This window comes from Lutra lutra, chromosome 1 (genome assembly GCF_902655055.1).
Source record: "Lutra lutra chromosome 1, mLutLut1.2, whole genome shotgun sequence".
NCBI lineage: Eukaryota > Metazoa > Chordata > Mammalia > Carnivora > Mustelidae > Lutra > Lutra lutra.
Genome location: NC_062278.1, coordinates 1,308,332 through 1,323,302, shown reverse-complemented (window position 1 = coordinate 1,323,302; position 14,971 = coordinate 1,308,332). Strand labels below are relative to the sequence as shown.

Sequence of the window (14,971 nt, the reverse complement as noted above, 5' to 3'; positions counted from 1 at the left end):
TCAGAGCACAGTGTGGCTTATTTTGGGAAAAACAACTGTGGCAGCAAGTAGAGACTCTGGGATGGGGGCAGGAGCTGGAGGCAGGGACACCTAACGAGCTGTGAGCTTGTGCAGGTTGTCTGAGCGGAGGCAAGGCCTGTCTAGCACAGACCCAGGCTCCGGAGATGGAGCTAGAGCTGGAAGAGCTCGGGCTCGCCTGTCCGGCCTGTCTCTGCAGGCATGGGCAGGTGCTGGGCAACCAGAGGCAAGGAGGTCCGGAGGCCCAGTGGGGGCGTGGGGGGAGACTGGTGACAAGCAGGGGGACAGGCTGCACATCATAAGCCTCACTGAGTGGAGGGAGGTGGAGGGGGATGCCCTGGGTAGGACAGTGGCAGAGCCTCTCCCAGGAGGGGCAGCCTGCACTGACGGGGTGGGGGGCATGGGGGGAGGAGCACGGCAGACCCAGTGACCCTAGAGCACAGGGCCCCATGCAGAAGAGCAGTTGGGAGAGTGCTGAGGAAGGCCCTAGGTCGGGCCTAGTGACAGCAGGGCCAGGGAGGTCCCCTGTGTGGGGGGAGGTGGCCTCCCGGCTCCTGGGGGCTGTGGGGAAGCCTGTGGGTGTGGTTCTAAGTGCCATGCTTGTGCGTGGAGGACTTCCTGGTCACCTGGAGAAGAGGCCGGCTCCCGTGTGGGGGCGTGGCCATGTCATAGGCAGGTCACACGGGGGCCCGGCCCCAGATGCCTGGTGAGCACGGCCACACAGGCGACCTGGCCGGGGGCTGGTGGCTTGGAGCTCCTGCTGCGCACGTGCGGGAGCTGGTAGGGCAAGCGAGGGCACAGACTCACACACACACTTGCACTGATGGGATCACTACCAGAGCTGCAGCCCATCGGGAAGATGCCAGAGGCCTCCGGCCAGGTCGCCTGGGAGCCAGGTCTCCTGTGCCCCAGGCTCCCCAGCGCTGTCCCTGCAAGCTCTGTGTCCGCGTGCCCCTGCGCTCAGCCTGCAGCTCCTTCCTGGGGGATCTGGACCCACAGCTCAGCACTGCACCAGCTCCCTGCATTTGTCTGATGGCGAAGGAGGAATTGTCTGTAGTGTTTGCTCCTGCTGGTTTGTCCACCAGCTGCTGGCGACCTGTGCGCGCACACTGAGCCCGCCAACTCCATGTGTGTGCTTGCTGCCAGTCGTCCTCCCGGCACTGTCCTCCTCTGGTTCAGTAGATTCCCTTTTCATCAGCGTTTCCCAGTAGCGTCATGAGTGTCATTGTGCATTGGTATGCTTTTTTTTAAAAAAATGAGGACTTCGTGTTTTAGAACAGTGTTTGGTTCCCAGTGGAACTGGGGGGACCCCCCCGTGTCTCTCTGCCCCCTGAGTGGTGTGTGTGTCACAGCGCATAAGGCTGCACTCACACACCATTACCACCCAGAGGGCGGGGCTGGCTGTTTGGGGCTTTGCACACGTGTGGGACAGCCCGCAGCCACCCCTCCAGTGCCACACACCTTGTTTTCATGGCCCTAAACAGCCTCTGTGGTCTACTCACTCATCCCCGCCACCCTCCTCCCCCCGCCCCCGCAACACGACCCGTCACAGCCCCACCACTGTGCCTTCGCCAGAGAGTCCTGTCGCCGGGGTCACAGGGGCCGCCGTCTTCTCAGACAGACTCCTGTCACTCTGACATGCACTCACGGCCCCCCGCGTCCCCTCATGGTGGGATGGCTCATGTCCTCTTCGCGCTGAACACCCTCCCACAGGCTGGAGGGACAGTTCCCGTGTCAGTCCACCCGCTGAAGGACCCCTGGGTGGCTTCCAAGGGTTGGCAGTTACGCACGGAGCTGCTGGCTCCCTCGTGTGCAGGTTTCTGTGGGGACGTGTGTTCCCGTCTGCCGTGGGGGGACCTCAGGGAGCGCGATCACCGGGTCGGATGGGAAGAGCAGGTTTCGTCTTGGGAGAAACCACCAAACCTTCCGAGGCGGCGGCACCACCTGCTTTCCCAGCAGCCGTGACCGAGCGCTCCGGGCGCTCCCGTCCTCACCAGACCGTGGCCGCTCTCGGAGGGGTGCGGCGGTCTTGCCGCTGTTTGCGTTCCATCTCCCCGGTGACCTGGGACGTGGGGCAGCTTTACTGATTGGCCGTCTGTGTGTCTTCTCTGTTCGGGTCTCTTGTCTATTTCTAAAAGGTCATTTGTTTCATTGTTGAGTTTTCAGAGCTCTTTATATATTACAGGTAACTGTCCTTTAGGAGGTGTCGTTGGCAAATGCTTCCTCCCAGGCTGTGGCTTGTCTTCTCACTCTCCTGACATGGTCTTTTGCAGAACACAAGTTTGACGTGTTAACAAAGTCCGGCTCACCCGTCCTCTCTTTCTCGGATTGTGCCTTTGGTGCTGTGTGTAAAAAGTCACCCCCTCTGCAGGGTCCCCCAGGATTTCTCCTGTGTTGTCTTCTCGAAGTTTGATCGTCTCGCATTCTGCACTGAGTCTGCGATCCACTGTGAGTGAATCGTCAAGAGCGTGAGGTCTGTGTCTAAGGTCACTTTTTGCGTGTGGACGTGCCGTTGTTCCCACCCCACTTGCTGAAGACACGGATGGCCTCATGCCCTGGACAGCGTGTGTGTGGCTGTGTTTCTGGGCGCTCTGTACTGTCCCATTGCTCTCTTTGTTCCTTCTCCAAGGATATTATTTTCTTCATATAATGGCGAAAGCAAAATATAAATCGTGAGGTTTATTCTCTAAAGGTGCTGGATTAAGTTGTTGAATTTCAGATTATTTTCTTTCAAATGATATAAGAATTATATATTTCAGTTACTTTTGTTAAATAGCCAAATCATCACTTAGCATTTTTGCTGTGGCTAAAAAATTAATCTAGACTTTAGCAAGTTGCTTGATTCGTAGTAAAGTATCAACACAAATAACCCCCATTTTAACGCTTCCATGTTAAGAATTTGCTGGGTGTGGTTGTTAAAGATAAACCAGCCGCAAATAACGTGTAAGACTTTTCTCACAGCCGTTCTGTTTTGAGAATAAAATGGGTAAAATCTAGTAATAATTGCTAGTAATCTTTTTTTTTTTAAAGATTTTATTTATTTATTAGACAGAGAGAGATCACAAGTAGGCAGAGAGACAGGCAGAGAGAGAGGAGGAAGCAGGCTCCCCACTGAGCAGAGAGCCCGATGCGGGGCTCGATCCCAGGACCCTGAGATCATGACCTGAGCCGAAGGCAGTGGCTTAACCCACTGAGCCACCCAGGCGCCCCTTTTGCTAGTAATCTTAACCAAGTTTACTGCTTATCTTAAACACTTTTTATTTATTTATTTTTTAAAGATTTTATTTATTTGTCAGGGAGAGCGAGAAAGTGAGCACAGGCAGGCAGAGGCAGAGGGATAAGCAGGCTCCCCACTGAGCAAGGAGCCCGATGTGGGACTCGATCCCAGGACACTGGGACCATGACCTGACCCGAAGGCAGCGGCTCAACCAACTGAGCCACCCAGGCGTCCCTATTTTTATTTTTTTAAAAGATTTTATTTATTTATTGACAGTCAGAGATCACAAGTAGGCAGAGAGGCAGGCGGGGAGAGAGAGAGAAGGAGAGAAGCAGGCTCCCTGGTGAGCAAGGAGCCCGATGCGGGGCTCAATCCCAGGACCCTGGGATCATGGCCTGAGCCGAAGGCGGAGGCTTAACCCACTGGGCCACCCAGGCACCCCTTAAACACTTTTTAATCTATACATTTTTAGTGAATTCCTAATGATAGAATTTTCAGCAGCACAATAGAATATATTCAAGTTCTGACACATTTTCAATACAAGTAAGTCATGTTCTTTATATTTCATTCCAGGATATCTTTTTTCACTAAGGAAGGGGGAGGGCGTGAAAGGGTAGGAGTGAACGCAGCTTCACCGTCTTGCGAGAACAGGGCACTGCCGCAGTTACGCTGTCTTACAACATAAGCATCTGCAAAGGCGTGAGTAATAGCACGGTCCACGTAGGAACGGGCACATTGCCGGTTGACTTGTGTTATTGGAAGTCAGTTGTTGTGTGCCGTCACCCAGCGTCCAGTCCGGTTTGTTAGGAAGTGCCCGTCCCTGACGCGGGCCACCGCCGTGGCCACACTGCGGACTTCTGAGTGTGCTCGCTGCCACTCCAGGTTCGCAGCCGTCACCCTGGCGGTCAGTCTGCACCGCACGTGTAGTCCTGGGCGCTGGCGTTCCATTGTGTCCAGTCTGGGAGGGCTAGCCCGGCCCCATCGCTGCACGACTGTTCAAACCGTTCCTTTTTCCATATAAACTCTGGATCCAGCTCGCCTTGTGCTGGCAAACAAAGGAAGGCTGCAGTTGTACCTGGAACTTAAACTTAGATCCGGTCTTTTGATGCCAAGTTGAAGGGTCTTTTCACACTTCAGTGCCCCAGTTTAGCTCACTTCCTGTTGCATTAGGGAGATTATTTGAGTATTGCTGTCAAAGAAAGCTATTCTTTAATTGGCCATTTCTGGAATTTTGTTCGATAGGCGGTTTTTTTACGGGGTTTTAATTCTTTCTTGTTTATCGTTCAGGCCATAAGAAGTGCTTTTGCGAATGAAAGAGAAGTGGTTCTGTGAAACGCCCTGCAGTGCTTGCGTTTATTATTTTGGTTTGTTTTATAACCTTCGGTGCCGGAGTTGGCATCTGTAGGTGCTGGAAACGTTGGCTTCTGCTCCACAAGAGATTTCCAGCGTCTGTTCTTAATATGCATGTCCCACTCGCCACTGTGCATAGCCTGATTCTTTTCTACTGTGTTCACAGTACAGTCTGTGTTCACAGACATTTTCTGTGTCCGTTTTTAGAATTTTAGTATGTGAGAGCAGGTAAACGAGGTGAGCTCCCCACGTCAGGTGAACTCCGCGAGGGCCAAGCCTGTCCCGTGGCGCAGACCCACCCTCCCCATCACTGCGCGTGTGGTCTTCCTCGCGCCGGACCTGCAGGGAAGCCGGCCCTCTCTGCGGACCAGTTGTTGGTTAATGATCGCGTGTGCCTGTGTCTGCTTCTAACTTAACTTCTCATTTTGGGATCACGACAGTTCACACGCAGCTGTTAGAAATAGCGCGAGAGCCCTGCTTGCTTTACACAGAGCACTGTTGCGACAAGGATGTTGACCTCCATATAGTCAAGATCCAGAACATTCTAGCACTGCAGGGTCCCTCCTGCTGCCCTGTTATAGCCACAGCCACCTCTTCCCCAGCCCTGGTGGCCCCAGCCTGGTCTCCGTCTGCAGTTTTCTCATTTCCGCCGTGGTGCGCATCATGGGCTGCACACAGGTCCATACGATGGACCGTGAGATCGGGTTTTCCACTCATTCTCATTCTCTGGGAATCTACCCAGGTTGTTGTGTATATCAACAGTCTGTTCCTTTTTATTGCCACACGGTGTTCCGTGGCGTGGACGGACCGTATTGTAGTTCATCATTCAGCTGTTGAGGGGCCCCTGGGTTTTCCCAGTTTGGGTTTATTGTGAACCAAGTGGCTATGAGCACTCATGTACATATATAAAAATTTCTCAAGTCTTCTCTACCCCCAACGTGGGGCTTGAACTCATAACCCCGAGATCACACGCTCCACCGAACCCACCAGGCATCCCCATGTACCCATTTTTTATGTGAACATGTCCTCATTTCTCTAAATGAATGCACATGTTTCGTTTTTAAGACACCGCGAGACTGTTCTCCGGGGTGGCTGCACCTGCTAGGTTCCCGCCAGCCGAGTGTGTGACCCGCTTCTCCGCATCCTCGCCAGCGTCTGGGGTGGCCGTTGTTTTCCCGCGTAGCCGTTCTCACGGGTGTGTGCTGGTGCCGCATGTGGCTTGAGGTGCGTCTCCCTGAGGGGTGATGGCATCCGGCACCGTCTCAAGGGCTCATTTGCCGTCTGAGCACCCTCATTGGTGATATCGCTCTTCAGGTCTTCTGCCCAGTTTCTAATTGGCTTGTTTTATTGTCTGGCTTTGAGAATTTCTCACGTGTGCTGTTGGTTGGCTCTGTGGCTTGCAAAGACTTTCTCCGTGTCTGTAGCTTGTCTTTTCATCGGTTCGGTAGGGTCTTAAGCAGAAGTGTTTCATTCCGATGAGATCCCACTTATCAGTCTTTCCTGTCATAGATCACGCTTTGATCTGCAAAAGAGTCTGCGAAGTCTTTGCTTTGTCCCTTTGCTTTGTCCGGATTTTTGAAAATCCGGAGGGTTTTCTCCTATGAATTTCCTAAAGGTGTTAGGGTTTGTGTTTTACGTTGAAACCCCTGGCCCGTTGCAGGTGGCCTGCCGGGTGGGGAGTGGTTGCACCGCTCCGGTGTACTTTGCTGACAGGGCTGTCTGTCCTTCCCGCGCGGACCTGCCCGGGTGTGCTGGCCAGAGCTTCTCCGTAGGTCCTTCCTTCTGCTCGCTGCGACCTGCTTGTCTGTCCCACACCAATTGTACACCGTCCTGGAGACTCAAGCTGTCTAGTAAGTACGTTATGATGGCTGCTTGGAAGTTTTCCTCCAGTGAGTCTGACATCTCTGGACAGCATCTCCTGGTTGTATGTTTTCATTCAGTTTGGGGTCTTCTTGGCTGTCAGTATGAGGAATGATTTTTATTGAAACCTGAACATACTACGTTACAGGACCTGAATCTTACCTAAACCTTGTGTGCTAGCTGGCTGTCCCTCACACCGCTCTCTCTCTGGTGGGGGTCCGCTTCCCACTGGGCCTCTGCTGACAGCTTGCAAGTTTGCTCCTCTTCCATGGTCTCCTGACAGCCCCAGTGGGGATGAGATGGGCACCTCGGCCCGAGTGTCCCCCCGACTCTGCACCATGGCCGGGACGGTGGCATCTGGCTGGAGTGGGGTCTTTCCACTCTGCCCGTTCCCCATGTAGCCGGCAGCTCCCTGTCTTGGACCTGTGGCCGAAGGCACAGCTCTCGTTTTGTGTCTGTGCCCATCCCCAGTGTCGTTCCAGGCTTCTTCGGCTCCTAGGCTGGTGATGCCCTCCCTGCCGTGCTCTCCTTGGTCCCCGGCTAGTCTGCCTTCCTCCCTCCACCCTTCAGAGCCCTTCTGATGTTTGCTGGATTTGTAATAGTTTGGGTTTCTCTGAAGTGCTTTGTGATGGTCGGTCTCACACCAGCTCTGTGCTTTCCTCTCTGCCACCCGCGTCCCGTGTTCAGGGTGCGCCCCAGCTGGCCTGACCTCAAGGCTCCTGTCGGCACCCGCGCACCCGTCGTCCCGCCAAGGGACTCCCCAGAGCACCTGCGTCTCACTGAGGGCGTGTGGGACTTCTGCACTCGCGGCTGTGTCTTCCCTCCCACTTTGGAACTCAAGGGAGTTACTTTTTTATTAAAACTTGCCATAGGGGCGCCTGGGTGGCTCAGTGGGTTAAGGCCTCTGCCTTCGGCTCGGGTTGTGATTCCAGGGTCCTGGGATCGAGCCCCGCATCGGGCTCTCTGCTCAGCAGGGAGCCCGCTTCCTCCTCTCTCTCTCTGCCTGCCTCGTTGCCTGCCTGTGATCTCTATCTGTCAAATAAAAAAAAAAAATCTTTATAAAAAATTTGCCATAATGGGAATATTAAAACACATGCAAATACAGAAACGCATAAGAACACCCGCGTGCTCTCGGCCGGCGTGAGCGTACCGGCCTTCAGCCCCGTGTCATCCACACAGCGTCTGCGTTTCTCTGTGCCGAGCCGTGTTAGTTTATAAGAACAAATCTCATTTCATCTTGAAATACTGAAGTATATGTCACTAAAATTTAAGTACTATTTCCACACCAAAAATGACTAATAATTTCTTAATATAATCAGCTATTCAAATAATATATTTTCTAAAGTATTCAGTTACTTATTAGAGAGAGAGCTGGCTCGAGCGCGGTGGGGAGGGGCAGAAGGAGGAAGAGAGAATCTGCAGCAGACTCCCCGCTGAGCACGGAGCCTGACGCGGGACTTGATCCTGGGACCCCAGGATCATGACCTGAGCTGAAGGCAGACTCTTAACCAACTAAGCCACCCAGGTGCCCCAAGGATTCTTTAAAATTCTAAAATTCTAAAAAAAAAAAAAAGAGACATATTTATGTATTTGAGAAAGAGAACAGGGGCAGGGCAGGGGTGGGGGGGGCGAACCCCAAGCAGACCCCCCACTGAGCATGGAGCCCAACATGGGGCTCGATCTCACGACCCTGAGATCACAACTTGAGCCGAAACCAGGAGTCAGAGGCTTAACCAACTGAGCCCCCCAGGTGCCCCTTGAATGAAGGATTCTATATAGAAACTTAAATATTTAACGTTTAGCCACAAATTTGGTGCATATTCATTGAGATTCAACATCGTTGACAAATGTTAATGTTGTTGTGAAGATTACATGCATTTTAGATAGACGAGAGATTTATAACATACGCACGACTGGGCGCATTTTAGTCACCATTTTCCTAACGGAACTGAATTGCCTCTCAGTGACTTACGGGATAAAGGGATAAATTTTGCTTGTATACAAAGCAAATGTGGCTACGACATGTGCAATGCTCTCTTCCTGGCTCGCAGTGTGATGGGTCCAGCGTTACAGATGATGCCTTAGTACAGTGTCTGGGAAGAGGAGACTGTTACATTGTTAAGAGTTAGATCCTTGGAGTAATTGTTCTTGCAGGACTTCCTGTGGTTTCCTGCCCACAGGATTAGAAGTTACAGGTTGCTCCGGGGTTAGATCGGTTTGAATAGGCCTGTGCTCTTCAGCCGCATGCCCCCAGGGTGAAGAAGAGCCGCCCGGTGCAACCCTGGGCGCTCCTGCTCGCGTCTGTAGTTTATGCCCGGGGCCAGAGTCCCCCAGCAGTGAGCAAAGGGCGGGGGGACTGGCGTGTACCTGGCACGTCTTTGTTCACGCTGTGGGAGAGCTCCCTCTGAGCTCCTTGTCCTCGCTATCCTCTGGGACCCAGCCCCTGCCGCAGGGCCGCCCTCCTCGGAGTGGCCCCGGAGTCATGGGGTGGCCCCTTCCTGCCGGCGCCTCCTGACAGCACAGCCCTTGGCAGCGGTCATTCGGTGTCCTTGACCATGCAGATGTCCCATCCCGGGCAGCAGACCTAACCATCCTTGTTCGTGACTTTCTTCTTTAGCTTGTAGTAACGTCGTACTTGTTCCCACGGAGCAGGCTGACCCCATCTGCTCACGTGACGGGCACCCTGAACATTCTTTCCTTGCTGTCTTTCAGACAGAAACCATCTCCGCCGGTCAAGAAGCCCTCAGAAGTCCCTTGCCATGGACACAGAAGATGAAGAGAACACGAGTAAGACCCGGTCTATCATGTGGCACCAAGTAGCTCTCTCTCCGTCCGACCCTAGTGCTCTTGTCAGTCTTTCTAATGAGACTAATTTGGGAAAAGTGATTGTTTCCTACAGTATTTCCTATACCATCGACGGTGGCTGTTTGAAGTCTCTGATGTATTCTCTACAGGAGGTGCTGGTACCTGGTGTGGGCATTTCCCTACGGCCGTGTGTGGGACCATCTGTCACTCTGGGCTGCCGCTCTGTGTCTCTGTAGGCAAATACAGGCCTCCAGATGCACTGGCCACAGAGCTGCCCGGCTTCATCAGACATCACAGCCTGGTCTCCCACAGGTGGCCGGATTTTCATTTGTTCCAATCCAAAATACCCTTTGAGATTAATTTAAATACTTGCTCATCTAGGATAACACTACCCAGATTTTTCCCTGTAAATACGATGGATTCTTCTCGTGCTTTGAGGGAAGGGGGCTCTCATGAGGCTGCTGATCTTGTTTCCAGACTTCCATGAGCCTTTGGGCGCTGTGGACCAGAGCTCACTGTTGGGCCTGTTCTGTGTCCCACACTGTCCTCTCTGGGGTGCCGGCTGGCGAGCCTCAGGGGCACACAGCTTCCCTCCCGCAGCAGTGTCCTCTGTGAGAAGAAGTTCCCTGAACACCTGTCCTCTGTTTTATCTTTATTCCCAGATAGCCTGCATTTGCGTAAGGTTTAAAGGCTCCCACAGAAGTTGGGAGCTTTTAGGGGGGAAATTACAGCAGAGCACATTTTGCGATATATGTACACAGTATTTTTTTCGGATATATGTACATGTGTATATTCTCACTTGTCTCTGTTTGGTGGCTCCCAAGGAAGACCCGCAGGTCAGAATGACCAGTGACCTTTTACTGAGAGTGGTCACCCGTGTCTAGAGCGGAGTTCAGTCCATCTCCATGTGACTTCACCCAGAATCGGCCCGCTGAGGCCTTACCCTTGGGCCTGCTGCCCCACAGGCTGCTCCATGGGCTCTGCGGTGGGGAATGTGCCATGGGCCGGGCCTCTGTTACACGAGCCGCACGGAAAGTGCTCTCTGGTGGTCGGGGGTGTGAGAAAGCGGGAGCAGTTGCTTTTTGGCAGCGAGACCCGAGCTCCGCCTCTCCTGCTTCCTACACGCTGCTGTCCCCAGCAGAGCCTCCTCGGGAGGTCAGTTCTGCTCGCCGTGGCCACTTTTGCCCGTGTGCTCCCCCACATGGGGATATGTGAGCACCTGTCCTCCAAGCTTCCTTTTCTCGGGCCCATGGGCTGTCATCCACAGCGGCAGCCTTGCGTTTGGGTGGAAACATCGCGTGTGTGTAGACCCTGTGGTAACTCGCCAAGATAAAGGAGTCTTCTGAGTGATTCTGCAGGAGACACGAATGCTGGTTCCTGAGCTGGAGGTGGCGGGCAGTCCTAGATCTTCTGTGGTTTCAGAGGCAATGAAAGAGCTTATCACGGTTATATTCACATCTGTGAAATAAAGCAGCACTCTACGTGTGTGTAAGAGCTGGGACACTGGGGCCTCTTCCTCTCCCTCTAATGTTCTTTTCCTTTACATAGTAGCACTTCTGATCAGACGGAAGCGGGGCCGTATCCGAGCCCCGAAGCAGATGACAACCCGGAATCTGTGTGATCTGTATCCCAGGAAGCACCTTTTTCTGACAATCTCAAGTTTGTCTGTCGCCCAGTACTGGTTGTGTTTATGCGTGCACGGCCAGCCTTTGTGTCCGAGGCTGTGTGTGTGATTGCGTGCTCGCGTGCTCGCGCCGCCGTGGCCCGGCCCTCGTGCTGGGAGCTTCTCTGGCACCAGCCCAGCTGTACACGGTCGGGTGGCGCGTGTCTCTCTTGCTCACTTGTGGACTAAATTTTGTCTCACTCTGCCCTTTTTAACCTTTGTTTCCTTTGAGCACCGAAAGGAGTAACCTATCGAGCTTTTGCTGGAGGATGTTATAAATGAAAATTTAGTGTCCGTTCCGTCAGCTTTGTTAACTGGGAGAAGTGGTGTGTGTGTTGGGAGCCCCAGGGAGTACTTGCCGTTGTCAGAGAGCCGTCTCCGCTCCCTCCGCTCGACCTCGGCTGTTTGCAGGTGTTTCCAGGGCATCTTTGCATCTCAGCTCTGGAAGCTCAAGAACTTGAACTTTGGGGATCGGTGGCCAGCAGCCCAGACTGTCTGTCCCGTTTAGCCTCCCGGCGGGCAGCCTGTGAAAATGAACCTGGAAAACATGGGATTTTTCTGTTTTGGTTTTTTTTTTTTTAAGTCTTGATAAACTTACAGAGAAGAGTGAATACTTTCCTATTCTCCTTTTTGAAATTAAAATTATATTTATTTTGCCATGAACTTTAAGAGTTTTAAAATTATCCTTATTAATTGTAAACAGAAACTACCTGTAAAAGGTAGAATAACCAAATTATTCTGTAAGTCCATCAAATATTTGTTTAAAAAAAAGACAAAATCACTGGCTTTACTTAGAATGTCAGGAAGTTGTAGGCCATTTGCAGCTTCAGTCTTAGTCTTTTTTACATGCTTTTTCCCTGTCGTGGAATGTAGTAAGGGTTCACGGGGGAACAGTCCCCACGCAGCGTGGAAAGAGTGGAAGCACGTACTGGAAGTGCAGCCGCCCCCGCAGGGTCTCCCCACTAGCCAGAGCGCTTCCCAGGACTCGAGAGGCGTCCCCTGAGATCGATTCAGGACTAAATCAAGGCACTGCACACCTGACGTGAATATTCAGAGCCTGAACGCCTGCTTGAAGTCCTGTTCCCTCTCATGGGAAGTGCTGCTGTCCAGAGCCCGAGAGCCCGAGAGCAGGGACATCAGGGAGGAGGGGGTGTGTGTGCGCTGACGGGAGGTTTTCGGATTCGGTTACCATCCCGCAGTTTGATAAGCTTGAACGGCACATCTCTAGACACCTCAGAAAATTCTTGTAGGAGAAAGTTCTTTCGAAGATTGCCCTTTTAATGCAGAGCAGCTGGTGATTCTGACTAGCGGTGGTGGCGGGGCGGTAGTCCGTGGGTGGCACGGGCGGCTGTCCGCACGCCCCGCGGGGAACGGAGGGATAAGCACACATCACTTACCCAGTTACAAAGAGAGACGAAGGAATCTATAAATTTTGCATTTACAAGATCCTACAACGAAGGCGTTGTAAGTTACTCTTTCTGGGCACCGCAGGTTCGAGCAGCACAGATGTTAAGGAAAGCTGCGGTCTGGACAGCGTGCCCCCCAAGGATGGCAGCACGCCCGGGCCCGGCGAGGGCGCCCCGCTCTCCAACGGGGGCAGCGGTGGCGCCAGCCGGAAGCGGCCCCTGGAGGAGGGCAGCAACGGCCACGCCAAGTTCCGCCTGAAGAAGAGGAGGCGGCCCCCGGGGCCCGCGCTGCCGAAGAACGCCCTGATGCAGCTGAATGAGATCAAGCCCGGCCTGCAGTACGCGCTGCTCTCGCAGACGGGCCCCGTGCACGCGCCCTTGTTCGTCATGTCCGTGGAAGTGAACGGGCAGGTGTTCGAGGGCTCCGGCCCCACCAAGAAGAAGGCCAAACTGCACGCCGCTGAGAAGGCCCTGCGGTCTTTCGTGCAGTTCCCCAACGCCTCCGAGGCGCACCTGGCCATGGGGAGGACCCTGTCCACCAACACGGACTTCACGTCCGACCAGGCCGACTTCCCCGACACGCTCTTCAACGGCTTCGAGACCCCCGACCGGTCGGAGGTGCCCTTCTACCTGGGCTCCAACGGGGACGACTCCTTTAGCTCCAGCGGGGACCTGAGCTTGGCGGCGTCCCCTGCGCCCGCGAGCCTCGCGCAGCCCCCCCTCCCCGGCCCCCCGCCGTTCCCGCCGCCCAGCGGCAAGAACCCGGTGATGATCCTGAACGAGCTGCGGCCCGGGCTGAAGTACGACTTCCTGTCGGAGAGCGGGGAGAGCCACGCCAAGAGCTTCGTCATGTCCGTGGTGGTGGACGGCCAGTTCTTCGAGGGCTCGGGCAGGAATAAGAAGCTCGCCAAGGCCCGGGCCGCGCAGTCCGCCCTGGCGACCATTTTTAACTTGCACTTGGACCAAACGCCGTCTCGCCAGCCCATCCCCAGCGAGGGCCTGCAGTTGCACTTGCCGCAGGTGAGGACACGCGCCGCTGCCGGAAACGGTGGCCATGTCTTGACAGTGCTTTCAGACAGGGCTCCTTCTTCTGGTCCCTGTTGATGTCCCACCGGAACGTCACTGGTAAGTCTGGCCCCGGGCATCCTGCCTGCCCGGGTGGCTCATGCTGGGCGGCCCGTCTGGGGCCATGATGTGCAGCCCCATCCGCTGGAGCAGTGCTGTCAGCGGCCTCCAGGCCGAGCCCTGTCCCGCACCCCATGGCAGTCCGTGGCTCCCTTCCCCCATAGGCCTCCCTTTGCGGGGACCCAGGTCCCGTAGCAGCCTGTGACAGGAGCAGTTCAGCAGTTTCCTGCGAAGTCTGCCTGTGGAATCCCGAGCACAGAAGAGAGGCCAGCCGGCCAGCTGCTGAAACCCTAGCGTGGGTGGGAGTGGGTGTCTCCCAGCTCTAGCAGGGCTGACGGCTGAGGGGCCGGCCAGGCTGGGGGTGCCTCATGACAGGCATGAGCCTCTTGGAGGGGCGAGGGATGGAAGGGAACCCTCCAGTGGCCCTCACGGTGCTTGGGAATCTGTACCTAGAATGTCCTAGGTGCGGTCCATGTGGGCCTCCCTGCTGCTCAGCCGGAGGTAGGCGTCCACCCTCGTTTGGGCTTGGACGGCCCCATAAGACCAGCATGAAGACAGAATTTCAGGCGGGCTCGTGGCTTACACACAAAAGGGCAAGCACAAAGGGGGGCGATAGCAGGTAGCTGGCATCTCTAGACCCTAGAACCCTTTACGTGTCGCTTCTCTTCTTGGAAATCCAGTTTTCTGGCTAAGGGTAAAAATTTTTCTTTGAGAGAGAAAATCGATTACCCTTCTCTGTTCCTTTTTGTTGAAGTAGTACCAAGGTTGAAGATAAATTGTGTACTGGTTTGAGGAGAGAATGAAGGGACTCAGATCGGTACACGGACCACTTGTATTTCTTGTAGAAGAATCCGGAAGGTCTCAGCTTCTCTGGTGCCTTTGAACACAATTAGAGTAACTTCTCTGTGCTGTTGCCCAAGGTGACCAGTACTGCTAGGGTTTAGAAGAAGAAACTTTATTTTGCCTAAAGCTGAGCCAAATACAGCATCATGTAAGAAGTAGCGTGTTCAGAGTGTCCTACGGGCAGTTACTGAACCCGGTAATATGTCCCCATTAGCCTGTTGTGAACGTTTGTCAGAAGGACGTCAGTCCACTTACTGTTTCACATGTCGGTGGGACCAGTTCCCTGCAGATATCCTATTTTCAGGTCTACTGTTGGCTGCACGTTTTCCAGCTTGAGTTCACGACACTGTCCGCTGCCACCTGACTTCCCTTAACATCAGAAGAGTCGCATGTGAGACGACTGGAATCCTGTCAAACGCCAGGACCTCTGATACTGGGTTTTGCAGGGTGGACAGGTCCCAGCGTGGCAGGGAGGCAGGCAGGGGTCCTAGCCTGGGCCCAGACTCCTGCGGGAGCAGAGACCAGAGCTCCGCTGGGGGCCGCGTGGGGCCTCACCAGGAGGGGCGTCCGGGAATCCCAGCTAAGGGAGGGAGGAGGCAGGCAGGGGTCGTGTCAGCCCTGCCCCCGGCTGCTTGCCTGGGTTCTGCGGGTGCCCAGCGCTCGTTTCTGAACCTCTGTGGCCGC

General features: G+C 54.3%; 1 protein-coding gene across 4 annotated transcripts in view; it reads left to right on the top strand.

Annotated features, from left to right (window-relative positions):
• Nucleotides 1–14,971, top strand: part of ADARB1 (adenosine deaminase RNA specific B1) — a 58,864-nt gene that overhangs the window by 8,351 nt on the left and 35,542 nt on the right. For all 4 annotated transcript variants that reach the window (XM_047718231.1, XM_047718223.1, XM_047718242.1 and 1 more), the window contains exons 2-3: nucleotides 9,158–9,232; nucleotides 12,405–13,339. In XM_047718231.1, coding sequence (XP_047574187.1) covers nucleotides 9,158–9,232; nucleotides 12,405–13,339 — 1,010 coding nt within the window. The remainder of the gene's footprint in view (nucleotides 1–9,157; nucleotides 9,233–12,404; nucleotides 13,340–14,971) is intronic.